General features: G+C 36.1%; 2 protein-coding genes across 5 annotated transcripts in view; one reads left to right on the top strand and one right to left on the bottom strand.

The window, feature by feature from the left end:
• NDE1 (nudE neurodevelopment protein 1) overlaps positions 1-21,911 on the top strand; it is a 653,710-nt gene that overhangs the window by 604,218 nt on the left and 27,581 nt on the right. The window lies entirely within an intron of this gene.
• Positions 21,170-21,911, bottom strand: part of MYH11 (myosin heavy chain 11) — a 547,944-nt gene continuing 547,202 nt past the window's right edge. For 2 of the 3 annotated variants that reach the window (XM_044089163.1, XM_044089164.1), the window contains one exon: positions 21,170-21,908. In XM_044089163.1, the coding sequence (XP_043945098.1) occupies positions 21,752-21,908 (157 nt within the window). In that variant the 3' untranslated portion in view covers positions 21,170-21,751. The remainder of the gene's footprint in view (positions 21,909-21,911) is intronic. The other variant, XM_044089165.1, reaches the window with a different exon arrangement.

Below are 21,911 nucleotides of genomic sequence, written 5' to 3'. Positions count from 1 at the left end.
TATCTACTACAAAAAACTCAAACTTTTTAAAATCTACACAATTTAAAGCATGCTTAGCAAGTGAGTTGTTTAAATCCTTGTTTTTTATAGCCAAAGCATGTTCATAAACTCTACGTTTTAAAGTTCTCGTGGTCTTTCCCACATAATAATGTGCACATGTTACACATTGTGCAATGTAGACCACAAATTCTGTGTTACAGTTATAATAGTCTCTCGCCCATATAGTGTGATTCAAATGTTTAAAAAACATAAAGGAACTGTTGGCAATGAATCTACATTGCCTGCAGTTCCTACAAGCATATGTGCCTTTCTTTACACTTACTAATCTTGTCTTAATGTCATCTTTCTTATTTTCCTTTTCTAACATCAACTTTATATTTACTACTTTTTTGTATGTAAATTTAGGTCTATTACCAATTAAACTTACTAGGTCTTTGTTCCCTAGTAGAACTCTCCAGTTGTTCTCTATGATAGTTTTGATACTCCACATCTCATTTACTATAGGTATAGGAAAGGCTGTACTAAAATCCCCATGCTTTATTGAGGGACATTTCAAATTTGAACTCACTTGTATGTCTTTAGAGGTTATAATTGGTGAAGCAACTCCCTTTCTAAGTATTATAACTTCCTTTTCTATCTTTTTTAACCATTCTAAATCATACCCTCTCTGATGTAGATTCATTGCACCTATCTTTGTAAGTTCCATGTAAAACTTCCTCTGCTATTTTCTCAATTATCTAGCTGTGTGTAGAGTAACTAGTTTGCTCTCTGAGAAGTATGATCACAAGAGTTTTGTTTTAGATTAATCACAAACCTCTCCTGCTGGCCAAACAACTCCCAACCATGATTACACCATCCATCATAGATCGCAGCCATGGATGTGTACTTTCTTACTGTCTTTGTAGCCAGCCTGGTGGAAATGAGTATCTTGAGACAATGTAACAAATGTCTCATGTTTATGGACAACCACCTTATTCTTAAGCAGACTGAGCACGTGAGAGACATAATTACACTTTCTCTTTGGAGGCAAAACTGTGGCTTACAGACAGATACCTCCAAACAGAATGCCAGTAGCACACACACACACACACACACACACACACACACACTACATCTGCTTTGGATCAGACACACAAATTCACATATGCTGAGGCTCTTAAAGGCCTCCCATGCTCTGCCTTTAGGAACCTCCCAAACACTCCACAAACAGAGCACTCCCCAGGACACATACAGCCACATCTCACAATGTCTTGACCTCCAAGTCCTTAAGGAAAACTGCCACACAACCCAATATATTCATCATCGGAGACTCTATTGTGAGACACACTGATGTCCCCTCACCAGCTGAGCAAGGAGACAGTCATGGGTAGTTGCCTATTAGGGATGAGGATCTGCCTGATCACGTGCACTCAGGACATTGAACCACAAATACCCGTATGACTCTCAGTCCATATGGGTGTTAATGACCTGAGGTATACCTCCCTGGATTATAAGAAGTGAGACATGAAAGATCTTTCAGACTGTGTCCCGGACAGGTATGAGCCTAGCACTGAGCAGCATTCTACCTTCTGTAAGAATGATACCTCAGTACAAACAGAAGATGATTGACTTTATCGGTTGGTTTAGTTACTGGTATTATTCTAAGGGGATCCAGTGTTTGTCACCTTGGGAGGACATGATCGACAGACTATGCTGTTTTACCAGGGATGGTCTGCACCTGTTCCCACTAGCTTTTTGGATATTGGCCAAAACACTGTCCACCCCTATAGTGCCTTTCTAGGCAATACCGGACTGACAAACCTTCAACATAGTAAATTCTCCAAGGTAAACAAAAGGTGTTACTGCTCAGTAATCGAGTACAGTGCACCCTTTGCCATGTACCACAGAGGTTACTCACTAAAAGAATATAGGGTGTAAGCAGTACATCCTAAGCGGACTGCCTCAAAGCCCTGTCCCTATACTTAGTCTCCAACAGACTAAGGAGTGATCTATGCCTAACTTATAAGGCCCTGATAAATCCGCTATGCATTCACAAAACAAATAGCACTACAATTACTTGATCTAAGGATCTAAACCTTGTCTATGATTTAAACAAAATATGTTGGAGTTTGTTCAGGTTACTGTCAACATGAGTTCCTAAGTCCTTTATCAGATATGTGTCAGAGATTACCCCTCCTCTGGAACAGGCTTTCAATTCATGTGAAACAGACTTCCAAAGCCTATTCAAATGTAATTTGGACCAATGAATGGAAAACTGCTAATTCACCCCTGGCTTGTTGCCTGTGGCCCATAAGGACAGTGGACATTTGTAGATGCCCTAAGGCACAGTCATATACCAAAACAGTTCCAGCCCATTTGCATTGATGATTGGCTAGGCCTAAAAAGGCTCCAGGGCCGTTAGTGTAGTAACTTCCTATGATCCTGCATAACTTGCTCCATTACATTGATGATTTTCCATCACTGGGGAGACCTTGTTGTGATCTTTTTACATCTCTGATTAACTCCAAGTGCAAGAGGTTCTTTTATTTATCTACTTATCCATTCATTCATTTTTTTGTTGATTGAGTTTGACCCACTAGGGTAACAGCCCTTTTTCATGGCAGACCTGAAGTGGTATTTTGGCTAGGGCATTAGGGAACTTCCCCAACTCTTTTCAGTAAGTGCCATGGGATCTTTTACATTCAACTAAGCTGCCACCAACTCAGGCAGACAAGGTCTTGACACACTCAAGGGTGCAGCACCTCCCTTATGTTGCACTGTAGTGTCAGCAATCCCATTAGCTGGTGTGGGAATAGAACCCACATCCTGTTTTGTCACTGACACTGCCTTTTCCCCTTAGGGATACTCTAGTCCAGCAATTGTCCCTAGATCATTTCTATGAATTTTTTCAACATATTCTTAAGCTTTTCCAAAAGTGAGCATCAGCTTGTCCAAAGTCATTCTCAGCCCTGTTTTGGCCTCAACAGGTTTTGTTCCACCTACTGTGCCATCATCTTCTGGAAAGGTCCTACATCTCTGGCACCTGAGAGTACTTTTCTGTCATACATCTGGCAAGTCTAACGTGGACCTTCGTTTAGCTGCTATGTTTCTCCTCATTCTAATGACCAGGTGTACTATTTACCCACTTAGAGTAGTTTGAATCCTTACCTCTGTCCAGAGACTTATTACAGGAAAATGTTCAAATGCAAGTGGATACATTTAATGCTCTGGTTTACTTCAAAAGGCTTAAATCAATTCCCTGATCTTATGCTAGCTATTATTAACTATCATAGGTATTTGAGGGTCTATGTTGGATGCTTGAACTTTTAAAAGTTCAAGTGTCATATGGTTGACACCATATGATTGAACTTTTGAAAGTTTGAACATTTTAAAGATCTCCATACAGCACAGAATGGGAATATTTCCCTTTTCTGCACTGCAGCGTGATCTCGTAGTTGGTATATTTAATAAGTGGGGGGTGTGGTGGGTGTTGTAAGCTTAGTGGTGTACCCGCGTTTTCTAAACATATCACCTATATTGTTCAATTCCATAACCATCTTGTGGTAATCAGAAGTCATTCCGGCTGCTCGAATGCATTGACCTTTAAATATACTTCGTTTCTGACTTATTGGATGACAACTTGAATAATCTAGATACAAATTCCTGAAAGTATCTTTCCTATAAATCTTGGACTTAAACCCTTCTGTTGTAGAATAGATAAATGTGTCTAAATAAAGAATACCAGCCTTACTAAAACTATGTGTAAATTTAAGATACTCATTAGCCAAGTTCAAATCTTTGATAAAAGTTTCAATTTCCTCTGTAGTACCGTTCCATAATATAAAAATGTCATCCAAAAATCTAACATAGCAACTGACATGTTTGAACAGTGCATTCTTGAAAATATATTCTTCCCAGTCCAGAAGTACGAGATTGGCATATATGGGGGTACAAGCAGCCCCCATGGCAACTCATCTAATTTGCCTGTAATGTGCCCATTCAAAGTATATAAAATTGTAATTTAAAACTATATCCATAAATTCAAGAATGCGTGCAACTTTGTCCCATGTAAATTGTGTGTGTTTCTGTACACTATTGCTGAATCTAATCATGCTGTCATCCTTGGGTATGCATGAAAAGAGGTCCATTACATCAATAGTTAAAAATATGATGTCCTACTTTCATAATTCAGGTTGCAACCGACTTAAAAAATCCCAAGAATCAATAATTATATTGGGTACCCTTCTATATATAGGTTTCAACCAACTATCAATAACTTTGCCATAAGAAAACGTCTTGGATTTGCTCCCCGATATTATAGGATGAAAAGGTGGTTCAAATACATTTTTGTGAACTTTATGGATTCCTACTATTGTGGCCAATATAGGGGATTCGACTCGTAAATAATTATACAAATCATTGTCAATTCTGTTATCTAATAAAAATTCTTCTAAAAATAAGTCAATACGACAATAACTAATATTAACTTCATTAAGTGAAGATGTTTCATAATTACCTGAATTGAGGAGTATATTGTGAATTTTATTTATATAGTCATTGCTATCATAAAGTACGATACTGCCACCTTTGTCAGGTTTCATTATGTGTAAATTATCACTGCAAAGTTCTTTCAAAACTAAATATTCCCCCTTATTTAAATTGTATTTCACATTAATTTTCTTGCAATTCCCATAATATTTATACAAGTCATCAACAACTACCTTCTCATAAGCTGCTAATGTGTTGTTCATGGGGGGCGTACTTCTTTTCTTGAAATCACATTCATTGTAAATTCTCTTATTGTTTTGAAAGTGTAATGACAGATTTAGTTTTCATAGGTAAAGTTTAAATTCAACTGCACTATCCACAATATTAAATTTTGTGTTAGGGACAAACTTCATTCACCGTGAAAACAACGAAAAATGTTCCCTTTCTAAATTAAAATGAGTGTAGTTGAATATATTAAAATCACCTAAACTGTACTTTACATGATTATGTTGAATTATCCCCTGTTCCACGTTCAACTTCTTTGAATGTTTTTGTTGGGCCATCTTCTGTTGTATGGTGGAACCCCCCTGTTCAAATGCACCCGACCTGTGTCCTCTTCCCTGTATCCATCCTGCCATCCCTGATTCCTTACTCTTCTAAAAAAATAACTATTCTTATTGTTTTTCCAATCCTTATTTTTATTGTAATCATTGTTAGCCCTAGGTCTACTTCCAATTCCTTCATTTACTATATGTTCACCACCAGTAGCATTTTGCTTATTCCACTTATATACCTGATTTTTCTCATAATGCTCCATATCCCTTTTCAATTTATGACATTTTCTGTCGAACCGCTTACTACTGTTCCTTTCTACCCATTCAAAATGTTTATTATACAAACTTTCCCATTCACTAAATAATAAATCCTTCAAAATCATATCATTTAACTGTTCAACTTCTAAAAACATCCTACTTAATTTCTTATTACACTTTATAATAAATTCCATGAAGCTGAACCCAAAGTTGTCAAACATTTGACTGCATTCCAATATATTTGTTTCATTCATATCAATGCCCATAGGTTGTTTAAAAAAATGCATCCCCATGGGGACAATTTTTAATTCTGTACATCTTTTTAACTATATATTGTTCAGTTTAATACCCAGCTTTTTCCCAAAATCAAAAATGTGTTCCTTTAAAGTCTTGCTAGCTCCGCTAAATTCTCCTTCGCTAGCAATATTCCTCGTGCCATTGAAATGAAAATCCAAATTATTTTTAAAAAAAAAGGGTCCAGTTTGCGTTGCTTATTAGCATTAACATTTTGAACATTAGTGTTGTTATCAACTGAAATGTTTACAGTACCTTTAGAACATTGGTTTCTGATAACTGAACATGTCTTTTTAGGCACCGTATGCTTTAGTTTAGCCCCAGAAGTAATGTAGTCATCCTCCGATTTGTTACCTTCTACAGATACTTTATCCACTAAGGAGCTGAAACTCCTTGGTACCTCAGCAACACATCCATTAGAGGGTCCAGACTCACATTCACCACCTTCTCTTGGCCATTCGGGATGGAAACTGAAGCTGTATATCCGCTCTGCATATGGCATGACATCACCTGAATCTGCTGCCCTTCCATACGCCTCTCAGACTAGCTCATCAGGTCAATTAATCGCGTTAACTCGCCTTTGACAGTGGCCATCTCAGACTGTAACTTCTGGATTTCATCCCTTCTAGCCGGGGAAAATGTGGACGACAATTCATCAAGGGAATCCATGATACACCCAACGTACTAGTAAACGACACAACACAGTGAAAACCACTAATAATAAAGAAGTTCAGAAGTTGTATTTACCCACCCATTCAGTTTCCATTTATGGTGGAATTGAAATAGTTGTCTTGGAAGGCCATTTTTTTGTGTTGGAAATAAGCTCAGCTAAGATAATTTCAGAAAATTCTGGCTTTGTACATTGGTCCTCTTTAAATAACCATTCATAAAGACCGAATTGTTGTGGACAAACTCTACACTTATGCTCATGTTAGTTATGAAGCTAAATGTGAATCAGACTATCTCTTCAGTTTTCCTAGAACTATTGTTATAGAAGGGAAGTATGCTTTAATTTAAATGTGTCTAGATAGCAAAGATTTTATTGTTACATAAGACTGTTGGGTCAGAAAAACTAGAGATTGCATATATCTTACATAGGCTATAGATTTGGTACCAAGCTCTAATACGTCCAGGTAGCTTATTAAATTCTGTTACAAAAATATGGTAAAATGATTATATTCATTCCTAGCACACGTATAACAAAAGAAATGGCTGCATCTCAACCATTTTTCAGTAGTATATTTTTCGATGAAAACTGTGCAGATGCAAAATGGGCTACTTTGCATACTTTAACAATACAAGCTGGATGTGCTCTCCGGGTCTAGTTCCTGCACTGGGTCCATATTACGCATTATGCCCAGTGCTTTTATTATACTACAAAGCAAGTCTCGGTCTGTATTTTGCAACTATTGAATAGGATGGAGTTTGATAGTCGCAGATATCAAAGTTGCACTTATAATATATCATGATATGATGAATCCATCCTCTTTAACATAACCACCTACCCCTCCCCCTATTTTTTATTTTGTAAACACCTCTGTTAAACTATCACTTAATACATACAGTAACAGAAAATAACACCATTTTAACATTGCTCCATTTAAATACAATATGCATCACATGTATTTTCTTTGCTACTTTTATCACTCCAGCATTACACAAAATTGCTCAATTCATGCCTTCCCTTAAACCTCACTCTTCCTCCTCCTCCTTAACATTTTTCTGCATATGTTCCCACAATTTCCATTTGCTTTTATGTAATTTTCACTCCTCCATTTCTAAAGATCTCTCTTTCAGTGATTTTCTGTGCTTTAAAATATTCAATAACTCAAATACAGCTGGTGTAGACTTTGATTTCCATTTTCTACTTTTTTTTTTTAATTTTGGCTGCCAACAGAATTGAACTTAAATAAGGCCTTACTATGTCTAGGAAATTCAGATGCTGTAGACCAGCTCAGAAGAATCATTTTCTTACTTACAGCCATTTGCTCACCCAATATTTCTGACAGAGTACTCTGTAGGGAATTTTAAAAAATCTGTGAACTGCATACACCCAAAAGATGTATTCCCAGTTACCTGTTTCCTTTTCATCACACCTCCAACATTTGCTATCAACTTGAGGAAAAATTCTTTTAAGCCTGCTTGGGGTATAATAAATACTTATACAAACACTTCCAAGTAAAGATCCTAAACTTTCCGGACTTGGTTGCATACTTGGGAGCCATACATATCTCTTCCCATTGTTTTCTTGTAAACTGCTTTTCCAGTCTTTCTTCCTAATTTTTTTGTAACCTCCTCTGATTGATTCTTATAGGTATCATACAATATGTTATATGACCTACTAATTATCCATTTTTTAATAGCTGCTTCTGTTCTAGATTCAACTAAAGACTACCACAGCAGGCCTTTCACTTAAAATCCGTCTATGCCTTTCTGTTTGCCTGTACTCTGAGATCAATCCCTGGTAGGGAAGGCAGTCTCTGGCCTACATTCCAAATGTCTTCTTAGCCTTATTCTACTCCATTCACCTTTCCTGTTGGAGTTATTTGCTCCCAATATCTTGGTTTGTTTGCCAAGTTTTTCCAGTAAATTCCAGCCCCCTCTTGCCTATTTTCTGCACTTGCAGTCATCCCTATTGGCAACATCTCCTTTCTCTGTTCTCATATTGTCTAAGTTCTTAGAATACTTTGTGCTACTTTATGAATATAACATTCTGTATGGTTATTCTCCTTAATGATCTGCATCCAGAAACCCATTCCCTCTCTCTTTCTTGAACTTCTCCCTTGCTTCATCATCATCCTTTTCCACTTTGAATTGTAAACTTCTGCTTATGTATGTATATATATATATATATATATATATATATATATATATATTTATATAAACCAAAACTATGTGCCTCTGAAATATTGAAATATCCCTTCAAATCAGGTAAACCTAAACTATACTGTTCTATTGGAAAGATCAACATCTCCCACTTAACTCTTGCCTTTTTCTTTCCCAGATAAATTCCACCAGTTCTTTATTAATTACTGCCCACAACTTCACAGATTGATAAAAGCATGCCTGACCCATGTACATGACTAAAAGGACAAAAAATTTTCACTGCTTGTATCTTACTATCCATTCAATAAATACGAGTTTCCAGTTTGTCAATTTTTGTATGAGCTTTTGTTTAGTCTCTTCCCACATATCCTTACCTGCCATAACAGAAGCCTTTTAGCCCATACTCCTAAATACGTCATCTTATGTCCCTATAAATATGGGTATTGATGAACCAATTTGTGTGTGGTCACATAATATATGGCTATACCCTTTGTTTTATTTTCATTAATTTTATATCCTGAAAAGACTCAAAACTATCTCAGAATGTTCAAAAACACAGATCTCCTTTTCTGGATTTGCTAGGTACAAGATAATATCATCTGCAAATAAAGACAACTTTTCTTGATTACCATACAAATTATATCCTTGTATTTCTCAGTCCATTATTTTCTTTGCCAATTGCTCTAAATATAAAACTAGTAAAGGACAAATAGGATGCCTTGTCTGGTTCTTCTGTTTAAACACTTATCTGAGAGAAACCCTCCCACTTTAAATCTTGCCTCTGATCCTTTGTATATACTTCAAATTAATCTTATTGTTGTAAAATGGAATGAAAAATCCTTCCAATGCCCTACTCATAAAAATCCCAGCTTACTCTGCCAACTGCTTTCTCTTAATCAAGACACAACAACAGAGGCATTTTCTTACATTCTACTTCCTTCTGAATCATCATTGTTCTATTAATGTTGTGAAATGTTTGCCTCCCTTCCACAAAACCACATTGATCCATCAACTTTGGCAGCACCTTCACCATTATTTTAGCCAGTATAGACATAAACACTTTATAATCATGGTTTAAAATTTAAATGTTTCCATATGAAGCTGGGTCTGAAGAGTTGTTACCATTTTAGGTGATACAGCCACCACAGCTTTCTTCTAAGAACTTGGTGATCTTCCTTTTAAAATACTGTTAAACAAAATCTTCTAGAAGTCACTTTCTTCCTTCCTAATTTTCAAATTTCCACAGAAATTCCTCCTGTTCCTGTAGACTTTCCTAGAGATTGATTATACATCACTGTTTGTCTCGTCACCACCTACCTTAACTATTACTTGTTGAGCTTCATCTACCTCTAACCTTGGCGTATTTTTTTTCAAACACCTTTATTGAATTATCACTTGTGACATATGCAAATTTACATTCATGTAAAAGTAATCAAACTATATTAACATAAACATTGCACTTCACATATCTTGCTATATATCATATAACCTATGCAATATTACATAAATTATTCAATTTTAGCTTTTTTTAAACAAGAAACATCTTCATTAAACCATCACTTATTACACAGGCAATCATACATTTATATAAATGAAAACAAACCCCATTGACACAATCCTAGTCACAAGCATTTTACATCGCAAACCTTAATGACACACTGCCAGTTGTGAACATTATACATCACTTATAATCTACCCAATCTTTTTGACTCAAACATGACATAGCTCATTTTAAGTCCTGCTGCCTTTTAGGCCTCATTCCTTTGTTGTATGTATTGTTCCTACAATTCCCATTTTTCTTATGTAGTTTGCTCCTACCCTTTTCTAAATATCTCAATTCCAATTATGTTATCTCTATTACTATATTCAATACTTCCAGTATAGTTGGTTTAGATTTTGATTTCCATTTTCTAGTAATTGTGTTTGTGGCAGCCACCATTATTAGACACAGCAAGGTCTTAGCATGCCTAGACAATTCCGATTCTGTATCATGGCTCAGAAAAATCATCTCCCTCATCAGACCAATCTGCCCACCCAGCATCTCTGACAGTGCATCCCACATGGAATCTTTAAAGTCCACCAAATTACCATAGTCCCAAAAAATGTTCCCAATTACCTCTTTCTTCCCCTTCACACCTCCATCATTTACTGTCTACCTGAGGAACAATTCTCTGGAGTCTACTTGGGGTATACAAATATCTATGTAAACATTTTCAATCAAAAATCCTAAATCTGCTAGATTTCTTTTTGCATATTTGGGAGACATACATATATCCTTTTATTGTTTCTTTGTGAATTGCTTCTCCAATCTCTCTTCCCAATCCTTTCTAACCTCTTCTGATTGATTCTTATAGTTATCATGCAGTATTGTATGTGCTTCACTAATGATTCCTTTTTTTAATAGCAGCTTCTGTTCTAAATTCTATTAAAAACTCTACCAGTGCTGGTCTTTTGTTTAAGACCCCCCCATTTATTTCTCTTTGCCTATAGTCTGATATCAATCCTGATAGGGAAGGCAATCTCTAACCTGCAGTCCAAATAAACTCTTGGCATCTTCCCATTTTATCACTTTCCCTCTCTAGTTATTTGCTCCCAATATATTGGTTCCTTTGCCAGTTTTCTCCAGTAAGTTCCGGCCCCCTCTTGCCTATTGTCTGTATCCCTGATTGCAGCCATCCCTATTGGCAGAATCTCCTTTCTCCATTCCAATGTTGGTTTAGTACTTGGGGTACTTTCTGCTAATTTATGGATATAATATTCTATATGATTCTTGTTTAAAGACCTGCTTCCAAAATCCCAGTCTCTCCTTGCTTCTTGAGCTTCCCTGTGTTTCATCATCATCCATTTCCACTTTGAATTACAGTTTTCTTCTTGTGTTATGTATAGGAGTCTTTAAGTGTGTAACTTTGAATTACCCCTTCAGATTGGGTAATCCCAATCTGCCCTATTCTACTGGAAGAATCATCTTATCCCACTTGACTGTTGCCATCTTCCCTCAAAGATAAAATCCTTCAGCTCTTTATTAATTGTTACCAACAACTTCTCCTTTGGTTGATAAAAGTATCCCTGACCTGTGTATAAAACTAAAAGGACTAAAAACATTTTAACTGCTTGTATCTTACTATCCATATCCATATAACAAAGCTTCCATTTTGTCATTTTTTTTTATCTTTTGTTTAGTCTCTTTCCACATATTCTTAGCTGCCTCACTAGAATCATTTTTAATCCATACTCTTAAATATTTCATTTTATCATGTCCCCATAAATACTAGTATTCCTGAACCAGGTCATGTGTGGGTACATACTTTACCAAACCTTGGCATAATTAAGTCTTCCATAAATATTTCCATTTGTACGCTTTCTTGATTTCCAGATTCTCTGCTTTATACAAATTTTCCTAAAATTTTTAGAATATCTCTAAGACCTGTACAGCATCTCTGGTTATCTTTCTTGTTATAGGTTCCCTAAATTTGGACTCAACCCTTTCAGTGTTCTGTTGACCAAGTCATTGTACTAAATTTATTTGTGCTGTGGAGTTATCAAAAATAGTTGCTTAACTGCAGTCTTTCTAAACTCATGCATATTATCCAGCTACTCCCTTATTTTCTCCCTCACAGTCTGTGTTTGCTCCTCCATGTGTTCCTTGAGATTCCCCTTATTCTGCAATACTTTAACTTTTGTCAGCCCCTCTATGTAATTTCTATTACTTCTTAACCACATCTCTTTCATTTTGACCATATTTTTAAACTCCATTTATATTTTATCCCAGTCACTATCTATAACTTCTGAAGATATTTCTATCTTCCCTGATAACTTTCAAATAATGTCCACTACCCATTTTGTAAATTCCTCTCTTCTTAACGGGTAGATAGGAAAATGTCAGTGTCTTAGTTTTACATAACTACCTTACATTTTTAACTTAGTTTTTTTATTGGCATAGGATCAGAAATAGTTATTGATGTGTGTCAAGTTTTCAATTAAATACACATGTTCCTGTGAAATATAATTTTTGTCTAGTCTAGCCCAGTTATTGTACCTTGGGGAATAAATTCTCTCAGAGTTCATACTACTGAATTCATGCCTTCCATATCAAATATTTTCATAAATTTCTTCAGACCACCTGTAAATAATATTCCCTGCTGAAATCAGATTATTTCTCCTAATATTTTCTTAAGCTCCATAATAACAGTTTTAGGTGGAATATAAATACATGCTAGTGTAATCCTCCTCCCTTGCCAGTAGCCCCTTAGTACTACAAATCTACCATTATCTTTTTGTCCTCTTCTATCACTATTGGAGCTCCTCTAGCAATTAATATAAGTACTCCACTTTTCCTTAATTCCTGACATTCTTGTGAACATCCATCTTGAAATCCTTTATCAAATTTGCATGCTCATGTCTTTCCAAATGTGTCTCCTACAGCATTGCTATTTGCACTCTGCATCGCTTAATATAATTCAATATTCTTTCCTTTTTGCCTATAACTGTGAGGCCATTCACATTCTAAAATAATATGGATAGAGTAGCCATTATGATAAGTCTATATTCCCACCTGTTATATATGACAGCTTTTTAAAATGTCTATTTCCAGTTTTTGTGTTACATGCCCACACTAATATTTGTCAGGTTGATAAGCTATTTTTCTTGTCATCCACATTTGTACCTATGTCATATTTTACAAGACACTTGTTTTAACGAAAGCCCTAAAAACAAACACCACTGACACCCTATAACCTATGAACTTACAATAAACACACAGAACTATGTACATCTTCAAATAATGAAGTTTAATCCTCTTGATAGGAACAGTTGGTGCAAAATTGACAGCTGCACTCACAGGCATTACTCAACCTAAAATAAAGGTTATTCGTGCTAAGACACATGATACAGCCTTTATTTCTACTTACACTGATGACTGTTCATTCTTATCTTTATTCTCCTCCAAAATGTGAAGAATAGCTTGTATACTTTTAGAAAACATTAACATTTATCCTTAAAAACTGCTGTGGGTTTTATTGCCTGACTCTGTAGTTGGCTCATCTCCACTGACACATAAGAACAAAATGTTCAGCTGCCCTCAGCTGTAGACTTCTCAACTCAAACTGGACATTTATTTGCTTAAGAAAAAAAAATTCTCTTGTCCTTTAAATTTTTTTTTGCATGGGGACTAAGAGCCCCTGAACTTATATATACTATCTCCAAGATTGCCATACCTCAGAGAAAAGGAAAAATGGCATCTCGGGCATAGTATACATATATCCTTTCATTCAGCCATTCAGTCTCCATATTTCATGATTTACTGAGTCCCAACATTTCAAATTGTAACTAAAAAAAGGTATTTGTTTAGTATCTTCACCACGTGCAACTATAATGGAAAATTCTTTACTAAATAACATGCAATTGATATAATGAGATGTTTTACACAAATACTGTTAATAAAAATTGTTTTACTTACAATTACCTTTTTTCACTCTTCATTTTATTGTCCTTCTAAACATTAATGACATGATGTGAGGTATATGCTTTTCAGTCCCCCACAAGTTTAACAAAGAAAGCAAAAGTCCAGTCCTACTTTTTCTTGTAAAGCCATATTTCACAAATGTGATTGATGCTTTATAATCTCACAGTTAATCACTAATTTCAGAGTTGCTGGTCTTTATCCTGTTCATCTCCATCTCACAACAGACTCTGGTTCAAGTCCATGGTACTCCCAACTCTTGCAGTCAACTTTATGCCTTTTTTCTGGGTCTCAAGGATTTTCATTTGGAACATTTGTAAAGGTTTCACTGGTGAAGTCTATGTGCTTTACCATCATAAGAATGAGAAGTAGAGTCCCTTTCTATTTGCTGGCTGATTTAGCCTGTTCTGCATAAAAAATGCCTTTGATCCTCCAGGATAAAAATATTCTGAAGACAGCTGAATACAGCAGTTTGAATCTCACATTTGCCTCTTGACATTTCCTGATTACTGGGATACATTTGCTTCTCATCTGCCAGATGTACAATGAATGATCATTTTCCATATTCTGCTGTCTCCAGTGTTTAATACTTTTTCTTTCTGCCACAGTTTTTTCAGAATCAATTCTTTCTGCTGGTATGATTGTATCTTATTTAATACAGGTCTTTGCTACTTTCTCATGGCCAAGTTTGGAACATACACTCGATGTGCCCTTTAAGTTGATTAATACTGCTGTGGAATACCAGTCCAGTTGCTTGTTTGTACTGTTCCTTCCAGATTCTCTGATACAGCAGAAAATCTCAGGTTTTCTCTGTGCTCTGTCCTCTAACGCTACCATTTTTTTGAAACAGCTCTTCTTGAGCAGTCTCATACTCATCTGGCCTTTTCTTCATTTTGACCTGTTTTTTTTTTTTTCAGTTTTATCAGTGCATCTGAATAGCTGTTTGAAGTTTCTTCCATTTCCCAGTCTTTTATTATTTGAGTTGATATAGCTCTTCAGTGTTTCATTTGCTTTAATTGGTTCTGAGCACATTAGATTTATTTTTCCTATAGCTTATTGGAAGTCATGTCTTGTACCAAAGTTGGAGCTTGAACTGCTATTGCTGAACAGCTTCATGATATTTCCCTGTCAATGTTTTCTTTTCACCTTTTCTGGTTGATTTTCTTTCAGGCTGTGTGGGATTCTTCTTTGCTGGCATTCAGGCAGATTATTTAGTAGCCAGTAACTGTATTTACTAAAACTGGCACAGTTACTGTCCCTTATCTGTCATTTCTTTTTTTCACACTGGAAGAGCTGAAATTAAGCTGTTGATTAGTGTGCAGCCATCTTGGAAGTCTCCCAAAATTACCTCTTTATATCACAAATATATAGATTACTGGTATTCAGTTTGTTTATCTGTATGTTTTATCATAAATATTATATAGATTACTAGTATGCAGTTTGTTTATTCGCTTTTTTATTTCTTCAAATCTTTTGTTTTTCTAATACTATGATGGGAATGGACTCCAGTCCTAAGTCAAAGTATGATTAAAGTTCATGAAATTAGTATCATTCCAATCTTTGATGTCAGCCAAAAGTGCGCTTTGCAGCACCTGCATTGTGCCCAGTAATGACTCCTCCTGCAATTCGTATAGGGTTACATGGAATGGTAACATACCTAAATAGAATTGTAGATTCTTTTTTATAAGACCCATTGCTCCTACTACTATTGGAACTGTCTGGGTATCTTTCTTCCACATTCCTATCATTTCTGCCTGCAGGTCCTGATATTTTATGACTGTGTCTCTTTCTACGCAAGACACTGTAGTCAGTGGGTGTAGTGATTTCAATGATCAATGCTACTTTTGTCGTCTTTTCTTGGAGCATTATATCCCAGTTTTCTAGCATCTAGCTTTTGAACTGTTGTTAATGGGTGATCCCATGTGATATAAACTTTATCATTTTCTATGATGCTTTGAGCTCATGTTTCCACTGTTTTTCAGCTGCTTCGATACCATAGTGTTTGCACAATCCCCAGTGCAACAGTCTTGCAGCATTATTATGCCTTTCAGTATACAGTCCTCCTGCCATTAGTATGTTACAACCAGCAACCAGGTGTGTGACTGTTTCCAATTCGGTTTTACAAAACCTACAGTTGTCTGTTTCTCCCACATATTCTATCACATATTCAATGGACTTTGTAAACCACTGTGTACGTAGCCCACTTTCTTGGGCTACCGATATTAATCTTTTATCTCTTGGTTTGAATTTGCTTCTCCTTAACCATTCCTGCATTCATTCTTGATCAACATGAGGTTCTTCCAGAAGTTTTCTATACTTGTGGTTTTTCCACATTTCTTGCCTTCTCATCTGGTCCCTCACCTTATATTCTTTCTTTTTGTTTTTTGGGACATTCAGTCGCTGCAGATTTTATCTACTTCTGGCTTGATATCCATTCCTGCTTGACGCCAATATGCTTCTGCTAAATTAAGCAGAGAAGTTATCTTAGATTTATTCTCCATGTTTCAGAACTTTCACTACATTCGGGTTTTGTGAGGTCAGCAGATATGTGCTGAGTCCCGCAATTGCAGATCTATACATGTAATCAATTTCAAGGAGGCCCATCCCTCCTTTGGAATGGGGAATATATAATCTTGGCATACACTGATTTTTATAAATCATTTGGTGTGCATGAACCATCCTTCTTGTTTTCCTCTCTAATCTATCCAACACATTTTGGGGCTAGTCAGTCACTCCAAAACTGTAAGTTAGGACAGGAAGAGCAAATTGGTTTATAGCTTGGATTTTGTTCCTAGATGTCAACGCTGTTTTCAGAATTAATTTAAGTCTTGTAAAGTATTCAGTAGTCCACTGAACACAGAGATCTGGGAAAACACATTGACAGCAACCTCTCTTTTGGCCACCACACTGCCACTGTGGTCAGAAAGTCCTTTTATGTGGCACATTTCATTACTAAGGGTTTTGCATCCAGGAAGAAAGAGGTCATTTTCTCCCTCTACTCTTCCGTCATTAGGCGAATCATCAAATACAATGCCCCATTTAGCATGTACCTCACTATACACCTGCAACAATGGGAGAGACCACAAAAGTACCTCACAAAGAGGATCCTAGGCCTTAAACACATGTCCTATATGGACAGACTCAAAAAACTCTAACTATTCTCTGTCTCATATCGCCTACTTAGAGGCAATCTCTGCTTGACTTACAAAGCCATGTCTGACCCAGCTCAGCTAGAAATGCTACATTTACAGAAATCCCAATCCCTCGCACACTCCAGAGACCTCAACCTCATTACCACAATCAACAGAACAGAGACTGCCCATGCTATGGAGTAGACTTCTCATACATGTCAAACAGAGCACCTCACTGGCTCTCTTCAAGAGAAATCTTGATAAGTGGATGGGAAATAGAAAATTCACCCTGGGAATCACTCCAGTGGCTCTACTCAACAGAAGCACTGGGAACTAAGGTCGGTTGGCACAATGCCAGGGTAATCCTATGGGGTAGGCGTGTAAAGGCTCCAGAGCCATTAGCATAGTACACACACAGAAACTTATTCCTTACTAAATTTAATTCACATTTGTTCATTTTTTATTGTTGATCCTTCATCAGTTCACAAATATTTATACACTCCGTCTTGCTCCAGTTTTTTTGTATTACATACTTGTCCCAAACTGATGTTTTCCTGCTTTATGGGTTGCTTTTGCACACTTATCAAGACGAAATGACATTCTTATATCATCTGAAAAAATGTTGACAGCCTGCAGCTGTGCTTTCAGTTCCCCATCTGATGAGCTGTACAGTTTTAAATGATCGACAAAGAGAAGATAAGACCTCTTTACACTTTGTTGTTTTCTAGGAGCCAAATTGTAGCCATGGCCTAAGCTGTTAAGTAAACAGCTTAATGCAGACTAGTAACAGTCACAGGGAATCACCCTGGAATATCCCCCTTTTAATTTGTCTCCTATCATGGCTTAATTGCAAAGTGGTCTGCCACTGTTCCATGGTCAATGTAATGTAGTTGATCAGTGTATGGTGTATATTATACTTTTTTCAACACTCTTTTATCCATAAATGTGGGATACTATCAAATTTTTTTTTATAGTCAATCCATGCCATACTTAAATTCTTCCCCTTTTGCAGTTCTCCAGTATGACTTTATTTAGCAACAAATTATCCTTTGTTCCATATGACTTTCTTTTATTGCCCATTTGTTCTACTGCCATAATTGAGTTTTCTTGTAAATGACTATAAACTGTCAGCATCAATTCCCATGTATAGTTTATATGTCGTCGGAAGGCAAGTTATTGGTCTATAATTTTTAGGGTAGCTTACAGATTCACTTTTAAGTAGGAGCATTGTTTTGCCTGTTGTTAGCTAGGTTGGTGTCTGTTCAGGGTACACATATAAATAGTTCTTACTCATGGCTAAATCTTCATGCAAAGATGTTAATACTTTAATCAAAAGTTAAGTACTGCATCTGGGTCTGGGGTTTTCCAATTAGAGGCTTTTCTTAACTTTGTTTCAATCTCTGTGGCTGTTACCTCATCCCATTTCATATCCTGCACCTTCTTATTCTTTCTTTTACTTCTATCCATTTAGCATCTTTGTTATGTTCCACAGAATCTTCATAGAGACTTCTACAAAATGTATCTATTTCCTCTTTTTTGATGGTCTTTCAATTCCTTTTACCTTGTTTCCGAGTTCTCTATAAAACTTTTTTGGGTCATCAATAAATTGCTTATTTTGTACTTTTCCTTTATATTGTATCTGTGTATCTTCTAACTTTTTCAGCCTGTGCTGAGATTTTTAGTTTATTTGTGATAGTGCATGCTAGATCCTGGTCTGTTCTAATACTGCACATTGCTTTTATCATGTCTATTTTTTAGTATTTTTGTTGATCTATTCCCTCTTCTATAGTCTTCTAATAGTGATTCTTCTTGCCTTAATTATAGTTTTTTCTATTTGATACTTCCATGATGGTGTGACGCACGTGCCCTGGCCCAGCAATCAAGGAGCCTCAATCCTCACCACTAACATCAGAGAGGTCATCTCATAGAAGAGGAAAGAATAACAAATACACACAGTAAAGTGCAGAGCACACAGAGATCACAGTCAGTCCAGGGCTGGTCACTCTCTTGCTACCCAGGTCCCCAATAAAACTTCCCATTGGCACAGCTATAGGGTCCAGATCTCAGTCTAGCTGGAAAGCTAACCTCCAGTACCCTCTCTGTACAACCAGTGCTTTGTGTCCCTGCCCAAGTAGCTGACACACACACACACACATTTTTAAGATAAGTATTTATACAACTTCACAGACACTCCTGGGAAAGACTGACACAGATTCTCCATCTGTGCCCCTATACCCAGGCTATATGGTAATAATTCCTGCCACTACCAGCTAATAATTATCAGCTACCCAAAGGCCCTTAAAAGGGTGTCCAATTATTACTGTGCAATATTATTATCCAGTGGTAAGTGTGAGTAAACAGACTTGAGGCTTATTGGAAGGGCTTATTACAGGATCACTTATAAGCATGCAATGTACTCTAGAGCTTAATTATCTCTACATAAACAAGCCACAGTTGAAAAGAGTTTAAAAATATTTAATAAATACTAAAAACACAAGACAATACTACTACACCATAGTGCTATTCAAGAGTTCAGGGATCACACAGAAACTTAAAATAATTCCATAGTACAGTTCTGACATAACAGAAAAACAGTCTAATCTTTTTCTAATTCCTAGCTATTGCTGCAAGAAAACACACTTCTAAGATAACTTACTTAAAACACAGGTAGTGCTGAGTTAGATGTCCAAGATCAAAATGCTTACAGTCTCTCTCTGAGTAATAGTTTTTAAAATCACTAACAAACATTTCTGCTGTTCCCTCCCAGATTACATCATGTTTTTTTGACACTTAGGTTTCCCAATGTACACATAACATCATTTTGACACTTTCCTGGTTCCCAGGCCACACAGAAACTGCATTTAAATTCTTTTACACTTAAAGCAATAAAGGATATTCCACATGAAAAGTCTGGTCATTAACTTTAGCCTTAAAACAATAGAAAGAATGTGCTAGTCTAGACATAATGACTCCGAGCTCTGGAGATCAAAAGAACATACAAGATATGATTTTAATTTCAAAGAAGAAATGTGAAATGCTTGACTTAATTTTCCTTACAGCAGATGACAATGTTGCTACAATCTTGAAGTTCAACATTTTACAGTATTTTTCTTTCATTTAAGAAACAAGTCTGTATTTTACATTTGTATTTACAAATGCCAGAATTATGTATCAAATTCTATTTGGCTAGGCTGGCAGCCTTCACCCATGTCTACCCAATCTTCACAGATGGTATTCGGTTTCTCCCCTTCCTTTCCTTCACTACCCTGTGATCTTGTGGTAGAACTTTATCAGTTATTAATTTAGCTGCACAGTAATATATCCTGTTTACTTCTGTTATATCGCATCGATCTCTATGGACAGTCCTAATTACTGCATTCATTTGTTTTATCAGACTTCTGACTTTTTGGAGGTTTTATTGCATTTTGCAGTCTAGTTCCCTCACTGATCTTAATATATCTTTCCATGTCTATTAAATCAAGCAACTCTTCTCTTAGCTCATTTTCTTCCAAACTGATTGCACATCCCTTGTTTTCCATTTCCCGTATGTGAATCATAAATATTATATAGATATGCAGTTTATCTGTATGTATAAAGGACTTTTATCTCTGTTAGAAATGAGTGAAATTATTTCCAGACTTCTTCAGAACTGTGGCAGATGAATCAGCATAAACATGTCATTAACATTTCTTTATTTGACTTTACTAAGTAACTTACCTTTGTCAGTTTGTAGTAGCAGAGTGCCCTCCTTTTTCATGAAAGAGGGCAAATACTTCTACATCTGAGAAACAAAGGCCAGAGTACAGTGCAGACCTTTTCAAAAGAAATTCATAATTCAGAGGCATGCAATATCTGTCTCCAACTTCATGTCATAGAGCTCAGTAGAACTAAAAAAAAAACCTGGAAGAGTATTTCTATTTGTTCTTTTGGCGTTGTGGGCATAATAAAACATTTCTCTGAGAAGTATTTCTTATTTCGTGCTCTGCTGAAATGTGCTGAAAATCATTGTTTGGTGTCATTCTTTTCTATAAACTTGTGAGCAGCACCTAGTCTGTAGACATAGCAAGGTTATATGCGATAATAACTGCGTACTTGTAGAACGAAGGTTTGGCATAATAAGGTTATACATTTTAAACCTCAGTGTCTTACAACAGAAATAAGCATTTAAACACAAGAATGCATTTACTTTTTGATAATTTATTAATTTTTTTATTAGTGAAAGTGCTTAATCCATAGCCTCAAAAAGTGCATAGAAAATGGTATAACATTTCTAATACATTATTTTAAAAATATTAATTTTAATACAAAGCAAATAAAGACAGTATTTTGTGAAAAGTGCATCTTATGTGTAACATCTGGGAAAGGGTATAGCCGCGTGTTTTAAATAACTAAGACACTGGCTGTGTAACTCATCCTACAATAGGCACAGCTAGGCAACATACCTAGCAGAGTCTACAGAAACACAAAGAACACTTCATGTCTTTAAACTGTTTATGTCCATTTATTACTTTTTGTTAACCATTATGTCTTCTGATTTCTTGTAGAATTTTCAGTAACGTCTCAAACTGTCTATTTTGCAGGTATCTTTAGTTGATATCTGCTGTCTTGAAGAATTCTGCTTTCATTAGCCTTTCATTTTTAAAGCATACACATTGTAGTAATGTTACGCTTTATCATTTGTCTTGTGTGTGCAATGCAAGAAATGCAGTTTTGAATGAAAAAAAGTTGCGTTAAATATCAGGCATTTCATGTAGCGTTGCAATTTAGTCACTGCATTTTGTTCCATTATAATCAGCATCGTGTCTATCCAGGTCATCATATAAGCCATCTGAGGTATCCAGAACTCTTCGGCCTGCAGATCTTCGAGTGGCAGAAGAGGGTGAGGAGGTGGTTGTAGTAAATGATGCCTCATTTCCCCGCCTG

This window comes from Protopterus annectens, chromosome 12.part0, assembly GCF_019279795.1.
Source record: "Protopterus annectens isolate FY-2018-M chromosome 12.part0, PAN1.0, whole genome shotgun sequence".
NCBI lineage: Eukaryota > Metazoa > Chordata > Ceratodontiformes > Protopteridae > Protopterus > Protopterus annectens.
This window is presented reverse-complemented; position numbering and strand designations above follow the sequence as displayed.